The sequence below is a fragment of the Capra hircus genome, chromosome 29 (genome assembly GCF_001704415.2).
Source record: "Capra hircus breed San Clemente chromosome 29, ASM170441v1, whole genome shotgun sequence".
Lineage (NCBI taxonomy): Eukaryota > Metazoa > Chordata > Mammalia > Artiodactyla > Bovidae > Capra > Capra hircus.
The window spans coordinates 44,291,223-44,309,119 of NC_030836.1; the positions used below are offsets into that span (position 1 = coordinate 44,291,223).

At 48.9% G+C, this 17,897-nt stretch overlaps 2 protein-coding genes across 6 annotated transcripts; one reads left to right on the forward strand and one right to left on the reverse strand.

Annotated features, from left to right (window-relative positions):
• KAT5 (lysine acetyltransferase 5) lies at positions 428 to 8,283 on the forward strand. Of its 4 annotated transcripts, XM_018043387.1 has the most exons (14): positions 428 to 700; positions 800 to 866; positions 1,194 to 1,262; positions 1,349 to 1,485; positions 1,773 to 1,928; positions 2,018 to 2,092; positions 2,193 to 2,267; positions 2,604 to 2,852; positions 2,934 to 3,023; positions 5,023 to 5,163; positions 5,247 to 5,340; positions 7,221 to 7,380; positions 7,512 to 7,593; positions 7,686 to 8,283. In XM_018043387.1, the coding sequence occupies exons 1-14, from the start codon at positions 689 to 691 to the stop codon at positions 7,818 to 7,820; spliced, it is 1,542 nt and encodes a 513-aa protein (XP_017898876.1). In that variant the 5' UTR covers positions 428 to 688; the 3' UTR covers positions 7,821 to 8,283. The 4 variants fall into 4 exon arrangements, with proteins under 4 accessions (XP_017898876.1, XP_017898875.1, XP_017898878.1 ...); XM_018043386.1 differs by having other exon boundaries at positions 428 to 866; XM_018043389.1 differs by lacking the exon at positions 1,773 to 1,928.
• Positions 3,042 to 9,519, reverse strand: RNASEH2C (ribonuclease H2 subunit C). Of its 2 annotated transcripts, none has more exons than XM_018043390.1 (4): positions 9,268 to 9,519; positions 8,898 to 9,076; positions 8,692 to 8,811; positions 3,042 to 3,870 (listed from the first exon to the last, which is right to left on the reverse strand). In XM_018043390.1, the coding sequence occupies exons 1-4, from the start codon at positions 9,437 to 9,439 to the stop codon at positions 3,757 to 3,759; spliced, it is 585 nt and encodes a 194-aa protein (XP_017898879.1). In that variant the 5' UTR covers positions 9,440 to 9,519; the 3' UTR covers positions 3,042 to 3,756. The 2 variants fall into 2 exon arrangements, with proteins under 2 accessions (XP_017898879.1, XP_017898880.1); XM_018043391.1 differs by lacking the exon at positions 3,042 to 3,870 and adding an exon at positions 8,288 to 8,403 and having other exon boundaries at positions 9,268 to 9,513.

Genomic DNA, 17,897 nt, shown 5'->3' on the forward strand with positions numbered 1-17,897 from the left:
GCTGGGAAAGTCTGAGGGCAAGAAAAGGGGAGGGCAGAGGATGAAATGGCTGGAGAGCATCACTGACTCAATGGACATGAGTTTACGCAAACTCCAGGAGATAGGGAAAGACAGAGGAGCCTGGCAGTTCACGGGAGTCACAAAGAGTCGACACGACTTAGACGTCTGAACAATAACAACTCGTATAATTAGCAACCTAACATACAAAACAACAAACCTATAAACCTTCTTCCGTGGACCCCCAACCCTAGGAAAGTCCACAACCTGCGGGGGTCCTAGCGCCCACTTTTCGAAATCCGCCCCTCAACCCCCCAGACGAGTACACGCAGTTCACTCCCCGTGACGCAGCCTTGACGCCACTAGGAGACGCCCAAGCGGCCGCCCGCTAGGCACGCACACACCAATCCCACGTGACCGGCGTCGCACCCGGTGAGCGTCACGTGACTGACTCAGTTTTCCTCCAATCGTTGCACACGTTGTGGGGATTCCATCCAGGACCTGACCTGAGCCTTAAAACACCCTATGCCCCCGCCAGCCAAACTGGCCGGCTCCGTCAGCAAGCTGGGCGGCGGTGTCTCTTAAGAACCTACCCGTAAAGCCGCTTCGGGGAAGACGGGGCCTACAACGTGCTCAGTCCCGGAAGTGACGGCTCCCAGAGGGGCCGGAAGTGGCAGTGGAGGGAGGGAAGATGGCGGAGGTGGTGAGTCCGGTGCCCGGGGCGGGGCGGAGGGAGCCAGGGGAGGTGGGTAGAGCCCGAGGCCCCCCAGTAGCCGACCCTGGCGCCGCGCTGTCTCCCCAGGGGGAGATAATCGAGGGCTGCCGCCTGCCTGTGCTGCGGCGGAACCAGGACAACGAAGATGAGTGGCGTGAGTGACGTCGGGGGGCGGGGCTAAGGAACCTGAGGGCGAGGGGCGGGGGAAGAGTCAACCGAACCCCGGGGAGGGGGTGGGGCCTCTAGAATCCTGGAGCGGGCGGGGCGCAGATACTCAGGAGGGGCGTGGCTTTTAGCCTTTAGAGCTGGTCAGGGCAGGGCTTGAAGAGGGGATGGCACTTGGTGACTAACCGGGGCTTGTGAGAGCGGTTCCAAGTGCTGGGGCTTTAGGGTTCGGGCCTGGTGGTGGAGTTCAGGTCGTAGGAGGGTGGAGCTTCATGGCCTGGCCAGTCTAAGGCCCTTGCCTTTGCTGTTCCCACAGCACTCGCTGAGATTCTGAGCGTGAAGGACATCAGTGGCCGGAAGCTTTTCTACGTCCATTACATTGATTGTGAGTTCTGGGCCGGGATGAGGTGGGGCTGGAGGGTTGGGGGGCAGCCTCTGGCACTCCTTCCTGAGCCATACCCACTGCTGCAGTCAACAAACGCCTGGATGAATGGGTGACCCACGAGCGGCTGGACCTGAAGAAGATCCAGTTCCCCAAGAAAGAGGCCAAGACCCCCACTAAGAACGGACTTCCTGGGTCCCGACCCGGCTCTCCAGAGAGAGAGGTGGTGAGTAGGTCCCCTGCTTCACCTCTTCTCTCCTTCCTACTTTTAAAATCTCTTGGCCTCAGTGGCTCCCAGATGGGTGAGAGGCTGTGCCCTCCCACTCTGGCTTCAGCTTGTAAAGGATGGGGCCCAGACTGCAGATGTAGCTTCCAGAATCCAGTGACTGTACCTGTGTCCTTGAGAGGGCAGAGGGTGGGGTTTGATCACTCCATGCCGAGGGGGCCCTACTCCCCTTCCCCATCCCACCACCATCCCAGCCCCAGAGGAAGACCCTGGACCTATCTCTACAGCCGGCCTCCGCCCAGGCCAGCGGGAAGACTTTGCCAATCCCGGTTCAGATCACACTCCGCTTCAACCTGCCCAAGGAGCGGGAGGCCATTCCCGGTGGCGAGCCCGACCAGCCGCTCTCCTCCAGCTCCTGCCTGCAGCCCAACCACCGCTCAACGGTACCCTCAGCAATTCCAGGGACCTTGCTTTCCTCTCAGGTCCCGCCTTCTCTACCTTCTGACCCACCTGTCCTGGTTTCTCTCTGCAGAAACGGAAGGTGGAGGTGGTTTCACCAGCAACTCCAGTGCCCAGTGAGACAGCCCCGGCCTCAGTTTTCCCCCAGGTGAGTCCCCCAAGCCATCTCTTCTGCCCTCCTACCCTCTGATAGCCCCTTTGGGCTCACCTCACAGCCACTCTTTCTGTCCCTCCACTATCATTTGCAGAATGGATCAGCCCGGAGGGCAGTGGCAGCTCAGCCCGGGCGGAAGCGGAAATCGAATTGTTTGGGCACTGATGAGGTAGGTCTGGGGAGGAGGGAAGGTGGGTGAAACGAAGGGGACATAAGGAGGGCACGGGGTTTAGTGACTACTTTAAAAATGAACAAGGGGTACTGGGCAGAAAGGGTGTTGGAATTAGGAGTGAGGCGGAACTGATTCAGATCCTGCACTAGGTGATCTTTTTCACCTTCCAGGTGAAAATCATCCAAGTCTTGGTTTCTTCAGTTGGCAAGTGGGGATCGCAGTACCTCCCCTAGGAGGGTCGCTGTTAGGAAACCTGTGGAAGGGCTGTGAGCTGTGGAGTGTGCTGCTTGAGTTGTCTTCTGTAACCTGGTATCTTTCACGGGCCCTGGGCAGGACTCCCAGGACAGCTCAGATGGAATCCCGTCCGCTCCTCGCATGACTGGGAGCCTGGTATCTGACCGGAGCCACGACGACATCGTCACCCGGATGAAGAACATCGAGTGTATCGAGCTGGGCCGGCACCGCCTCAAGCCCTGGTACTTCTCCCCGTACCCTCAGGAGCTCACCGCGCTGCCCGTCCTCTACCTCTGCGAGTTCTGCCTCAAGTATGGCCGAAGCCTCAAGTGTCTGCAGCGTCACTTGGTATGGGGAGTCCCAGGGGCCACCCTCCTAGCAGCACCCCCTCACCTCCGCCCCTGTGCCTGATTCTCCTCTTTTCCTCAGACCAAGTGTGACCTGCGACATCCTCCCGGCAATGAGATCTACCGCAAGGGCACCATCTCCTTCTTTGAGATCGACGGACGTAAGAACAAGGTCAGGGGCTGAGGGGCAGCGGGAAGGCTTTGGTGCCGGGAGTCTGGGGGAGTTGAGTGAGTAGCTTCTTCCAGCTCCGGAAGACACTGACAGTTACAGGGGACAGATCTCTTCACCACATTTACTGCATTCTTGCTGTAGGCCGGGTGCTGGTAGATACAGAGTGACCAGGAATTTGACAAAATCTCTGTTCTCTGAGAGCTCACAGGGGAAGACAAACAGGCCAGTAGCAGTTTGGATCCCAGTGTGATATGTTTCATGAGAAAAGTGGGCTGTCAGGATCCCAGGGTGATCAGCAAGGCTTCAAAGAGGAGGTAACCTCTGAACCTTGACACAAGGGTAGGGTGGGTACAGGAATCCCCAGCAGTGGGTTCTGAAGGGCAGGAGTGAACGTACTGGCAGAGCCCAGAGACCCTGCAGGTTCAGTTCTAGACCACTGTGACAAGGTGAGCGTTGAAATAAAGCAGTCACGAGAGTTTTTCTGGTTTCCCAAACTCTATAAAAGTTATATTTATGTTGTGCCATAGTCTATTAAGGGTGCAATAACAGTATCTCAAAAAAATTACAGTGGTAACATCAAAAACCACTGATTACTGTAACAAATACAATAATAATGAATAGGTTTGGAATATTATTGCAAGAATGATGAAAAGGTGACGAGATGCGACATGAGCAAATGCTGTTGGGAAAATGGCACTGATAAACTCAAGGCAGGGTTGCCACAAACCTTTGTTTAAAAAAAAAAGCAATCTCTGTGAAAGCTAATAAAATGAGGTGTGCCTCTGCAGACAGTGAGCATCAAAGAGCTGTCCTTCCAGCTGGAGCGCAGACAGGATGAAGGCAGGCTCTGTTACAAGGAGAGAGTTCAGGTGGTGGGACTGAGGTCAGCTGGGAAGCAGGGACATTACAGGTCTGGGGCTTCACACCTGCCTTATTCTGGCTGTGAGGAGGAAAAAGGGAATAGCCTGCAAGGACCTTTAAGAGTGAAAGGCCTCCATCCCTGGGCCCTGGAGGGTGGGGAGGGAAGGACAATCACTGACTGGCAGGAGAGCGCTCTGGCTTGAGTGCTGGGGGAGCTTAAGAGAAAGATGCTGGTTTAACCACCGTTAACTGTGTTAGGTGTAGGCTTGGGTATCCAAGTGGCCATGCCTCCTGCTGCTGCTGCTAAGTCACTTCAGTCGTGTCCAACTCTGTGCGACCCCATAGACGGCAGCCTACCAGGCTCTCCCGTCCCTGGGATTCTCCAGGCAAGAACACTGGAGTGGGTTGCCATTTCCTTCTCCAATGCATAAAAATGCAAGTGAAGTCGCTCAGTCATGCCCGACTCTCAGCAACCCCAGGGACTGCAGCCCACCAGGCTCCTCTGTCCATGGGATTTCCCAGGCAAGAGTACTAGAGTGGGGTGCCATTGCCTTCTCTGAGCCTAGCAGGTGCTTTAAAAACCTCCGGTGATATGCAGGAGAGTTGTGAGCATGGAGTATAGTAGCAAGATGAATTTTACTGGGGCAGCCCTTGAGACCCCAGACTTCTTCACCCGTGTTGTAGACGAGCAGATGTGTTTTCAGGACGTGTGACTGGGCAAGAGTACTGTGGCTTTTTGACAGCTGGACTCCTGAGACTGTCACACAGGCAGAGCTTTTCTCATAAGCCTTGGTCAGTCTTCCTGGGGGGGCACTCATCAGTTTGTTGACTGGTAACTGTGGCAGAGGGCAGTGGAAGCCTTCCAGGCCAGTTAGGTGGCGGTACGGGGAGTAGGGGCAAACCTGCCCAGCTCACCTGGAGGTTGGTGCTTGAATACCATCACAGCTGGAACAGGGACTCCTGGATGCTAAGAAGGGCCCGTGCCTAGGGACAGCCTGGCCCATGGATGGGTTCAGGCCCCAGGGAGGAAGGCTTAACCCTTTCAGCTTGGGGGAAAAAGAAGCTCCAAGCTGACCCCAGCCTGACGGCCACACTCCAAGAGAGCCACCGGGGTGGTGACAGACCTTGTCTTTTGCAGAGTTACTCCCAAAACCTGTGTCTTCTGGCTAAGTGTTTCCTCGACCACAAGACGCTGTACTATGACACAGACCCTTTCCTCTTCTACGTCATGACAGAGTACGACTGCAAGGGCTTCCATATAGTGGGCTACTTCTCCAAGGTGAGCGCTCCTGCAGGTGGTCCTTCAGTCTTGCCCTGAGCTGGGTCCCTCCCCTCACACTCACTCCAGCCCGGCTTTTCCAGGAAAAGGAGTCCACGGAAGACTACAACGTGGCCTGCATCCTGACCCTGCCCCCCTACCAGCGCCGGGGCTACGGAAAGCTGCTGATCGAGTTCAGTGAGTACTTGCGCTGCTGGCCGGGGGCCGGGGGCCGGGGGCCCGGGTGGGAGCAGGCAGGCCCAGGCCCCTGGGCTGCACACAGACGGACGGGGCTGCTGTGTTCCCAGCCCTGGCCTTGCAGTCCAGTCACCGGGGGAACTGGCCAGGAATAAAGGTGGGCCCCTCCCAAGGTTCTCTCCGTTCTGCGGTGACTCCCCTGCTCGTCTGCACTAGGCTCTCAGTCCCTCGTAGTTCCTTGGCCATGGTGCTGAGCACCACTCAGCTGTTCCCAAATCTGACTCATCAGCCCCTGCCCAGGGCCATGGGCAGAAGCTGAGTGAGCGATTCTTGATCAGCTGTCTGGGCCTGTGCAGTTGTACACGTTCCTGGGCAAGGACCTGTGGCTCATTTCTCCACTTGTCGCCTGAGCCTTGCAGACAGTGGATGTCACGTCAACATGACTCACAGGGGATCTGGCCTCTGCCCTTTGTCAAATGTGAACTCTGCATTGGCCTCCAAGGCCCCTTTCACTGCCCAGCCTCCTCCCCTCATTCTGTTCACCTCACTGTTCACTGCACACTTGGGATAACCAAGCTCTGACCTGGGAGATGAGGAGGGAGCCTTGGCTCCCTGATGAAGACGTGGAGGCCTGACTTGATCACAGGTCACCTTGAGAAGTTTTGTTGGTAGAAAGATGCCAAGATGGGGTCACATCTTCAGGAAGCCCTCTGTCTGGCAGGGCAGGAGGATGCTTAGGAAACTCAGCTTAAGCCTTAGAGCTCAGACCCAGTGGAGATGGGATGTGTGCGGGGCCACCAAGGAGAGGTGCTCATTGTGCCTGGCAGGAGCAGACAGGATACCAAAGCACCAGTTCAGGCAGCTCCTGGGGGCGGGGGGTATTCACTGGGAGGGGCCAGGAGTCCCTGCCACTAAGGAGGCAAGCGTGGCCTCCAGTTGATTGGTCAGGACTCTGCACGCACACCTGCCCAGCAAAGCTGAGTGAGAACTCCAGTGTGCCCCTTCTCTTTTCCCTGCTTCCTGCCTCCAAAGCAGAGGCCTCTCTGTCCTCCCCACCAGGCTGTTTGGTGGAAGTCACAGGAGGCTGGGCAAGAGGGTCAGACTGGCTAATAAAGACGTATCAAGGGGAAAGCAGAAAGGCTACGCTCCAACACAAGGCTCATGATGACTGAGGGTGAAGAAGGGCTTCTAGAAATAGTGGAGACATCTCAGGGCCCTGATGGGAAAAATAACTCTGTCCAACAGATGTGAAACTGCTCAGGGTTTTGCAGGGCTTGAGGGTCTCACCAGGAACTGCCTGCTCAGTGGTCACCCGGGTAGGAGGGCAGAGCAGTAGAATTGGGAGGGAGAGCGCCCTGGCAAAGGCAGTTACTGCTGAGGAATGGCCTCCTCTGACTGGGAAGTGCTTTGGCATCACTCCCCTTAATTCCTCCCAGCCACCCAGCCTGGTCTTAGAGCCGCTGATGCTTCTCTGTTCACAGCTGGGGGACTGTTGTGACTGAGAATCTGAGCATCCTCAGGCCTGGACCAGAGGTGGGGCCTGGCCCACTTTTCTCCTCACATACTCAGTGTGGTAGGACCGAGGAAAACTGGAGGCACTTTCTTTCCACAAGCCATTCTCTGCACTTCCCCGTCCCACCTATAAGCCCTTGCTGGCTCCTGGTTGACTGTAGCTTCAGCACACAGCTGAGAGTAGGCGTGCTAGTCCTTTAGAGCAAACTAAGGCACCGAACAGACAAGCCACATACCCAGACCACAGAACCACCACGTGGCAGGCCCAAGACGGGGCCATGCAGTCTGCCCGATCGCCTGCGTTCCTAAGACACTGGTGGCATAATACTGTGATCGTTTATCCACCTCCTCCTGCTCCATTGCTTTAGGCTATGAACTCTCCAAAGTGGAAGGGAAAACGGGGACCCCTGAGAAGCCCCTCTCGGACCTTGGCCTCCTGTCCTACCGAAGCTACTGGTCCCAGACCATCCTGGAGATCTTGATGGGGTTGAAGTCAGAGAGCGGGGAGAGGCCACAGATCACCATCAAGTGAGCCTGGCCCTGCCTACCCGGGGGTGCATGGCATGACCTTCTGTTCCCGGGCTTTCTCACTCCTTGGGCTACTGGGGCCTGGGCAGAGATGGAGGCCCCCAGGGGACCTGATCTTTGCCCTCCCACAGTGAGATCAGTGAAATTACCAGCATCAAGAAGGAGGATGTCATATCCACTCTACAGTACCTCAACCTCATCAACTACTACAAGGTAGGGAGGCAGGCAGGGGGAGACAGGTGTGTGCAGGGATCCCGAGTACAGGCCCGCCTGAGCTGACCTGCCTGGCCCCATCTCCTGTCCAGGGCCAGTATATCCTCACCCTGTCGGAGGACATCGTGGATGGGCACGAACGGGCTATGCTCAAACGGCTTCTTCGGATCGACTCCAAGTGTCTGCACTTCACTCCCAAGGACTGGAGCAAGAGGGGAAAGTGGTGACCGGACGCTGCCCGGGAAATGCCGGCAAAGGCAGCAGAACTGAAGCTGGCAGCCATCTTGCCCCCAGCAGGGTCTCCAAGAGGCACACCAAGGGAGACAGGGCTGAGGACCACTCCAAAAGGAGAGGACGGGCCTGGTCAAGGCTAGCTGGTGCCCAGCACCAAGGCGAGCTCAGGGCTCATGGCAACTCCACGGTCAGCTGGCTGCAGGCCCAGGCCTGCTGTGAACCAGGGACCAGAGGGAGCCAGGCAGCTGTGTATATAGTAAGATGGGGGGTGGGGTGCCTTGTACAGAGGACTGACGGCTGTACAAATTTCTTTTGTAAAGTAGGAGCTGGGGTGTGGTGGGTACTGGTTGCAAAATTATGGCCTCTTCTGCCCCATTGCCCCCTGGCAATAAATTGTTCCTAGAGGTCAGAGCTATGGAAGGTTCTGTGGGAGAAGGGGCAGTGTTGGCAAACTCACAGGTTCTGTGAAAAGCTCCTTTATTGGGTGAAGGACTCTGGCTTCACACTGGGGTGAGGGGTTCGGTGGCTTTCAATGTCAAGCTCTGGTTCTCAGTCTTCGGGTACCTGTGCGTGAATCTGCAACAGGAATCATCTCTACTATTGGATTTCTGCAGTATAGTGACTGGGTGGCCCAGATATTCAGAATCATAGCCCTTCTAGAAGGCCAGAGAAGAGTGCTGGGGAAGCCATGCTGTCCCTACCCAGTCTAATCCTCCAGTCATACTGGGTCTCCATCTGCCCCATTGTTCGCTCCAGCCCCAAATTCACTCAGGCTGGGGTGGGGCCGGGGGCGGGGGGGTGGGGGGGTGGGGGGGTCGGTGTTAGATAAAGCCTAGGAGGGAGAGGGCCCATCCATCTACTCACCGCTGCAGCGAGGCTGGGCCAGCTTAGGGCCCCACGCAGTTTGGCATCCGGACCAGGGATAGATTCCAGGCCCCACACGGTGAAGCTGCTGAAGCTGGCTGTGGCTCCCATAAAGCGGTCCTGGGGACGGGAAGGGGCCCTGGCCTCAGCATCCGGGCTGCGGTTCCCACCCGGGCTCCCTTCCAACCCTATCCCCCAGAGCTCACGCAGTCCCGCTCCAGCGCCTCTGGGGGTTCCTCCAGTTCCTGCTCCTCTCGCTCGTGGTCATCCTGCTTCGCCACCAACACTTCTGCCTTCTCTTCTGTCATCACATATCCCACGAAGCCGGGCGGCACCGCCACCTCCTCGCCACGTAGACTACGGCCCCGAAACGATGCTTCCAGTCCTGGAGGAGGCAGAAGCAGGGAGGGCCTCTGAGGGTCTGATCCAGGCCTAAGGGAGCAAGCCCGGTGGCGGTCCGCCCGCCGCCTCCGGTGGACCACGATCCCCAGGAGGTCTGGCGGCGTTCCTCGCGGAGGAGAGCACGATGCCGGCGCGGGGGCCGCCGGGAGCCGTAGTCCGGCCGCGAGCGCTCACCGTCGGAACCCAGGCGGATGGCTGGGGTGAAGAAGCGCCCCACCGGCGTGGGCCGGTTAACCGGGACCTCGCAGGGCAGAAGGTGCAGCGAGGCGGGGGCGGGATCGCGCAGTGTATCAGGGCGCAGGTGGACGCGGCGTTTGTCGATGGTCTCCTCGTAGCTGTTCTCCATAGTCCGTCACTACTCTGCAGCTCGCAGGCTGAGGCCAAAGCTGGCGCGCAAAGCGCGCGGAGCCTGTCGGGGGCGGTCGGCGCAGAGCCTCGTGGGAAGCGTAGTTCTTCTCTGAGGCGCTTCTCCAAGCCTTCCTTCCGGCGTTCCAGTCCCAGGGTTTTTTCCTTGAATTCCTCGGCCCACCCCCCGTCCCCGAAATACATTCTTACTGTAAAAAATTAAAACGATATCTAAGAGTACACGTCTTACATTGATTAGTACAAAGTGTTGTGCTTTGTTTGTGGTGTAACACACCACAAAGAAGGGATATCAGCCCTTCTTCACATGTGAAGATATTTTATCCGAGTTTGTCTTCCAAACCTGTATATTGGTCATTTTTATTACAGAGAAGACTTTTATTTATTTTTTAGTCACATATTCAATGTATCTGCCTTTTCTTTTCAGTCGCAGTACTCTTTCCTTGTTCATTTCTTAAAGTTAGTGGCACAGTCGTGTCCGACTCTGCGATACCAAGGACTGTGGCCCGCCAGGCTCCTCTGTCCATGGAATTCTCCAGGCAAGAGTACTGGAGGGGGTTGCCATTTCCTTCTCCAGGGGATCTTCCCGCCCCAGGGATCTAACCCGGGTCTCCTGCATTGCAGGCAGATTCTTTACCAACTGAGCTACTAACACTTCTCTAATGTTAATGTGTCCGGATACCCAACTTAGATTTTGACAAGTACTCTCATAAAACGAACTCCTACAAAACTGGTTATTAAGATTGAAATTGCGTTTAATTTATAGATTTGAGAAAGAGAAACACATCCTTAGATTTCCAAGATCTGGCTTTGGTGGTGTGTTGAACAGGAACAATTTCATAGAATATCTGAGGAGGTCACTCTGTGATGTGAGTTATGAAAACAAAAGGAAGATCATTTCATACTCACCTGAACACTGACAAAAACACAAATATTGTCCAAAACACAAATAATGAAAATTCTTCTATCTTGGATAATATAGTGACTGTTGCTACTTTACCAATTATAGCGTCAGCCTCCGTATAGATAATGTTTGTTAACATATCTCATCGTAGAAATACTCCCACTCTCTGAAGGCATCCAATCCAAAGAAAAGTCCCACTTCCTTAAACGCTCCCTCAAATTCCCTAAAACACAAGTTCAAATCCTAGAAATCCTTCCTGTTGTTTTTCAATTGCTAAGTCATGTCCCACTCTTTGCAACTGCATGGACTGCAGCATACCAGGCTTCCCGGTCCTTCAGTATCTCCTGGAGTTTGCTCAAACTCATGTCCCTTGAGTTGGTGATGCCATTCAACCATCTCATCCTCTGTCGCCCACTTCTCTTCCTGCCCTCAGTCTTTCCCAGCATCAGGGTCTTTTTCAATGAGTCAGCTCTTTACATCAGGTAGCCAAAGTATTGGATCTGTCACGCGAGTGTGTGTTCCTCGATTCTTTGTCTTGTCACAACAAAGATTTGGAGTGACGGACATTAAAGCCCCCTCGGCGTGTCACAGCTCTCAGGTCTTGGATAGACCATGTTATAGCTCTTAGACAAATCAGTGTTACAGCTCTATTTTATTTAGAAGATAGCAGGAAAATCCATCTTCGAGGCGTGAGGGCACGTCGATCTAAAGACATGAGAAGAGCGACCCAGCTCGCGGGAGAGAGATAGCTTTGGCTTTTCTATTTATATGTTTATCTCTCCCTGGGCCTGTCCTATGTAAATTGGGCCAGCCGGGAGTGTTGTTTGTTTTACCTGAGGTCCTCACTCCCGTCCTCAGATCTTCGTTTCATTTTCGCGGGCTTTTCCCTTCCTTGTCTTGTAGCCACCGCCATTTTGGACTCCTTTTCCCTGTTCTACCTACCTAACAGATCTCCATAGTGGCTATACTAGTTTGCATGCCCACCAACAGTGTAAGAGGGCTCCCTTTTCTCTGCACCCTCTTCAGCATTTATTGTTTGTAGATTTTTTGATAGCAGCCATTCTGACCGGCTCGAGATGGTACCTCATTGTGGTTTTGATTTGCATTTCTCTGATTCTTATATATTAATTTTTTAAACATATATCTAGAATTTTTTAATTTTTTCTAATAGTTTTCTTTTCTTTCCTGGGTCTTCCAGAATTAATCATCTCACTTTCAAATAATGATCATGATCATTTTACTCCCTCATTACCTCACATGTTTTCTTTTCTAGCACATCAGCAGACATCTTTTCCTTTTTCCTGACATTTTCATGGGAATTTCACCAATAATCATGAAGTTGCTTTTCAACTTGTTTATATATATCTTGTTAAAGCTGTACTACTAAGGTTTTTTTTTTTTTATCAGGTTTTTTTTTTTTTTTAATTGCAGTAGATGGGCTTTACAATGTTGGGTTAGCTTTTGTTGTTGTTTCCATCACTAAGTCGTGTCTTACTCTCATGGACTGTAGCCTGCCAAGCTCCTCTGTCCATGGAATTTCCCAGGCAAGAATACTGGGTTGCCATTTCCTTCTCCATAAGGGTTTTTTAATTTGGAAGTAGATGTTTGATTTATCTTTACATTTTTGGTTCTGTTACGTTTCCCATAGTCTGGATTTTAGTGATTGCTTTCTCATAGTGTTATGTTTATCTGTCCTTATTTCCTGTAAATTAGTAATTAGATCTATAAGCTTCATCAGATTTGGGGGCGGGGAGGGGCTGAGGAGGACTGCTTCAAGGAAGGCAGTGTTTTTCCATCTGGAGGGACCTAATACCTCATGTTTCCCTTTTTCTGTCAAGTTAGCAGCCCTGGATGATCATTGCCCAGCTGTTTCAAGTCACTACGGGTTGCAAAACTGGTATTCTAAGTTCACATTTCTTCTTCATTTACTTTATTCTTGTTGTTCAGTGGCTAAGTTGTGTCCAACTCTTTGAGACTGCATGGACTGCAGCACACCGGGTTTCCCTCTCCTTAACGAACTCCTGGAGTTTGCCCAAACTCATCATGTCCACTGAGTCGGTGCTGCTGCCCAACCATCTCATCCTCTGTTGCCCCCTTCTCCTCCTGCCCTTAATCTTTCTCAGCATCAGGGTCTTTTCCAGTGAGTCCGCTCTTCACATCAGGTGGCCAATTGGAGCTTCAGTATCAGTCCTTGCAATGAATATTCAGGGTTAATTTCCTTTAGGATTGACTGGTTTGATCTCCTTGCTGTCCAAGGAATTCTCAAGAGTCTTCTCCAGCACCACAGTTTGAAAGCATCAGTTCTTTGGTGCTCAGCCTTCATTATGGTCCAACTATCACATCCATACATGACTGCTGGAAAAACTATAGCTTTGACTATACAGACTTTTGTCAGCAAAGTGATGTCTCTGCTTTTTAATATGCTGTCTGGGTTGGTTATAGCTTTTCTTCCTAGGAGCAAGTGTCATGTCTACAGTAATTTTGGAGCCCAAGAAAATAAAATCTGTCACTCTTTGCACTTTTTCCCCATCTATTTGCCATGAAGTGATGGGACCAGATGCCATTTACTTCTAAAAGGAAAACTTCCTCATATCAACTATTTGGTTCCCCCTTGATACAGTGAGTATAAGAAAGGCACAAGTATTACTTGATACTTTCCTTCGATTTCTCAGTTTTTGAAATGACTTGTTTCCATGGTGACTTTTTTTTTTAGTATTATTATTAAATAATGTATTTTTAACATTTTGAATGCTTCAGTTACTTGTGTTTGTTATTCTCATTGATCCTGAAATTGTCCCACCTTTTTCTAGGGGGAAGCTCTTCAAGTGAGCTTCTGAGTCTTTTGATGTGACCCTAGTATTCTTGCCTGAAAAATCCCAGGCAAGACAAAAGAGTCTGGCAGGCTACAGTCCATGGGGTCGCAAAGACACTACTTAGCAACTAAACAACAAAAAGTAGACTTTTATCGGTTTCCTTGTTTCCCAGAACCACAAGATATTCTTGGGTTGTCTTGAAAACAGTTCCTGCTCCAGACTTGGAATCATCCAAGGATCCTTGGTTCCTTTTACTAAGAAGTGATATTTACTAATTCAGTTTGACACTAGATGTGCTCATGACTGCTAGATGTTTTCAGTGGACATTTCTAAATGTTTTCCATGAAAATATGTATTTTTCTCTTTAAAAAAGAAAATACATCGTGAGTTTATGCTATTATATCTAGGATTACAGGGTTTTGGGGGCTTCCCTGGTAGCTCAGTGGTAAAGAATTTACCTGCTAACGCAGGAGACACAGGTTTGATCTCTGATCTGGGAAGATCCCCTAGAGAAGAAAATGGCAACCCACTCCAGTATTCCTGCTTGGAAATTCCCATGGACAGAGGAGCCTGGTGGGCTAGAGTCTATGCGGTCACAAAGAATTGAATGCAACTTAGCAACTGAATGATAACAGGGTTTTTACTAACCTCATTGCTCTTACCTTGGTATCTTTTTCTCCGACATGAAACATCCCAGTTCTCTGCAGCCTTGTTCCACATTACATATACAATAGTCTCAATAAAATAGCAACACTACAACTAACAATGTGATTACCAGTTAAAAAATTATTTTTGTAGTTCTTTTTGTCCTTAAGATATATTCCACTAGGATGTACAATCAGTTTACTGGTTTTAAGTTCTATGATTATGCTACCAGTTGGATAAAAAGTTAGGCTCATTTGTTTCATGACTTTTGACTTTTAGAGATAGATTTTAAAAGATTTAGTTTTATTTTGTGTGATTATTTTCATTTCCAAAGTCAAACTACAAAGATATATTTAGAGAAACCTAGTGTCTATCCCTGTTCCCTCTAACCTGTTCTCTCCTGCCCTATGTAACTTTTAAAATATTTTAGTTTACTTTTCTGTTGTTTACTCTTCTAAAATATTAGCATACATGTAAGTATACTGAATTCAATTTCCTAATATTTTGCGGAGGATTTTTGTACCTATACCCGAGTGATATTGTTCTGTAGCTTTCCTTTCTTGTGATGTCTTTATCCGGTTTTGGTATTAGGATAATGCTGGCCTCAGAGAATAAGTTAGGAAGTGTTGTTCCCTCTGCTTCTATTAATATTTTCTGAAAGAGATTGTAAAGAATTGCTATTGTTCTTTCTCAAATTTTTTTTCACAAGTAGAATTCACCAGGGAACGATCTCAGCCTGTTGCTTTCTTTTTTAGGAGGTTTTCGCTATTTTTTGTTGTCTTTCAAGAGTTTTTTTTTTTCAACTTTATTGAGATATAATTGACATATAAAATTAGAAAATATTTAAAGTGTACATCATGATGAATTGATATACATGTACACTGTGAAAGGATTCCTCCCATCTAGTTTAACCCATCTCACATATTATAGTTTAATTACATTAAGAACATAATATTAACTATTATAATTATTAATTCACTTTTTCTAGAGAGAGCTCTATGCAAATCTTTTATTTTCCCGTGTGTAAGGGTTTTTTTTTCTTTATGTAAATTTTGTTACTTTGTGTCACTTGAGGAATCGATCCATTTCATGTAAGTTATCAGACAGTGCACATACAATTGTTCATAATATTTATTATCCTTTTACTGTCCATGGTCTCAGTAGTGATGACCTCTCTTTTATTTCTGATATTAGTAATTTGTGTCTTCTCTCTTTTTTTCTTAGTTAGCCTGGCTAGATGCTTATCAGTTTTACTGATCTTTTCATAGAACCAGCTTTTGGTTTCATTGCTTTTCTCTGTTGAATTTCTCCTTTACAGTTTATTGAATTCCACTCCAGTTTTTGTTATTTAACTTCCTCTACTTCTTTTAGGCTTATATTACTCTTGTTTCTCTAGTATACTAAAGCAAAAATTTAGATAACATATTTAGATCTTTCTTCCTTTCTAATATATGCATTTAATGCCATAAGCCTCATTCTAAGTATTGCTTTCACTGAATCACACAGATTTTAAAATATATTTTTTCAAAGTTATATTTTAAAAGTTATATTTTCATTTTCATTTAGATCAGACTATTTTAAAATTTCTCAAGAGGTTTCCTCAACCCATGTTGTTATATGAAAGTATGTTGGTTAATCTTCAGATATTTGGGAATGTTCCAGTTATCATTCTGTCATTGATCTCTCTAGTTTAATTCCACTGTGATTCAAGAGCAAATGTGTATTCTTTTAAATCTGTTAAGGTCTGTCTTACGGCCCCAAATGTGGTCTGTCACAGTGGATGTTCCATGTGCACTTGATACCATGTATTCTGCCCTTGTTGGATACAATATTCTGTAATCTATAAATGTTCTATCATCTATAGAAGTATTCTATAATTCAATCCAGTTGATTGATGGTGCTGCTCAGTTCAACTATATCCTTACTGATTTTCTGCCTGCTTGATTTGTCAGTTACTGATTAAAGGATGTTAAAGTCTTCCTCAAACAGGGCATTTGTTTATTTCTCTTCATAGTTTAAAAATACTGTTGCATTGTTGTGCTGCTTTCCACATCAGTTTTTAAAAGTCTCAGTTCAGTTCAGTTGCTCAGTCGTGTCCAACTCTTTGCAACCCCATGAATTGCAGCATGCCAGGCCTCCCTGTCTGAAAAGTCTAATGCCCTTCTAATTCTTTTGCCTTTGTAAGTTAATCATTCTTTCTGCCTAGAAATCTTGGAAACTTAAAAAAAATTTTTTTGAAATCTGTTTTGTGAGGATATGTCTCAAAGTTGATCATTCTGGGTTAATTTCCCAAGGTTCCCAGTGGGCCCTTTGAATGTGCAGATATTTTTCTTGGAAAGTTTTCTTAGATTATAGTCTTAAATACCAGGTCTGGTTCCCCTGGTGGCTCAGACAGTAAAGAATCTGCCTGCAGTGCAGGAGACCCAGGTTTGATCCCTGAGTTGGGAAGATCCCCTGGAGAAGGGAATGGCAACCTCTTCCAGTGCTCTCGCCTGGAGAAACCTAGAGACAGAGGAGCCTGGCAGGCTACAGTCCATGAGGGTGGTAAAGAGTCGGACACAACTGAGCGACTAACACTTTCTGGTTCATTGTTTAGTTTTTCTCCAGGGACTCCAATAATACAAATGTGTTTCCTTTTTGACTATCTTCTGTTTCCATTACTTCCTTCTGACCCTTTCTATGTATTTATCTCCTTTTCATTCTCTTGTTTTTCTTTCTTCAATAACACTTATTATATTTTTATTTGAGTCTGTTCTCCTGCAAGCATCTTACAATCTTTAGTTCCTATTAATTTTGTCTGTTTCTTCCATTTCTTTCCTGAGTCTGATCTTGGGTGACCTCCACTTGGAGTGGCTTGAAGCAGGGTTTCAGTTCCCGGTCAGAGATTGAGGTCGGGCCATGTCAGCGAGAGCTGAATCCTAGTCACACAATCAGTGGTCAGTGACAAGGCCCTGGCCCTTTAGCTTTGCAGAAATGGATTCCCACAAAAACAGAAAGTAGTGAAACAAGTGAAGTGTTTATTAGGAGGAAATGAGAATGGTACTTGTGCATAGACACGCAGGTGGGCTCAGAGACAGAGTCGCACCTGGTAGGAGTTTGAATCACTTTTATGGGGCATTTCTTCTGGGTTTCCTTTGATCGATCATTTCTGTTTGTGTGGTTCTGAGTCCGTTTGTGGTATATATCAGGATCCTCTCTTGTGTGCACTCACATCTCAGCCAAAGTGGATTCCAGTGGGTAGCCTGGAAGGTAGCCTTGGCATCACTCCCCTTTTGATCTCCAAGAAGCTTTCTAGTCAGGAAGGTCCCTTTGACTTCAAGGATGAGAAATATGTGACCTCTTTTATGTTTTATCTGGGCAGGGCCCATCCAGCCTCCTCTCTCAACTGTCCTATTGATCTTTTGGAGTTTCTGTCCACATGGAATGAACTCCAGCTGCTTACCTCCTGCCTGCAGTTCAATCAACTCTCTTCATTTCGTCTTGGGTGTTTAAATTTCTCAGGTAGCTTTGCATGGCTTCAAATGCTTGTTTTAGTTCTGAGTGTTATATTACAGATTTCTTTTGCTTCCTGGCTGTTTTTGTTCAGGAATGTGTGTGAATTGGGCTTCATAGATATGTCATGAAATTCATGTTCTCATATTTTGCAATAACTCTGTATGAACCTGTTAATCTTTTTCTTGTTCTGTCCTGTGGGGCTGGGTGTTTTTTAAGAGCCCTAGTTTAGTGCGCCCTCTTCTGTCAACACTGAGAAGTCCAGACACTCCGAAGGATTTGTTTGTTTTGAGTGGGGGAGGAGCGTGGGTCCTCTGATCTTGTTCCTCTTGCGGAACTTGTGAAATTTCTCCATTTGTTTCCCCTTTTATACTCAAATGCCAAAGCATAATCCCTTCCCTTCCCTTCCACCTCTTTGCTCCCCAGAATTGACTGTTTCAAAGGTCGTGTTTCAAAAATCCTATAGACAACTTCCAGTCTCTTCCCTTAGTCCAAGCTCTAACCTACTCCAGACACTTGTTAACATTTGCAGACTTAGCTTCTGTTTCCTGGAACTAAACACTTACTGGTTTGGCAATGGCTTGCCC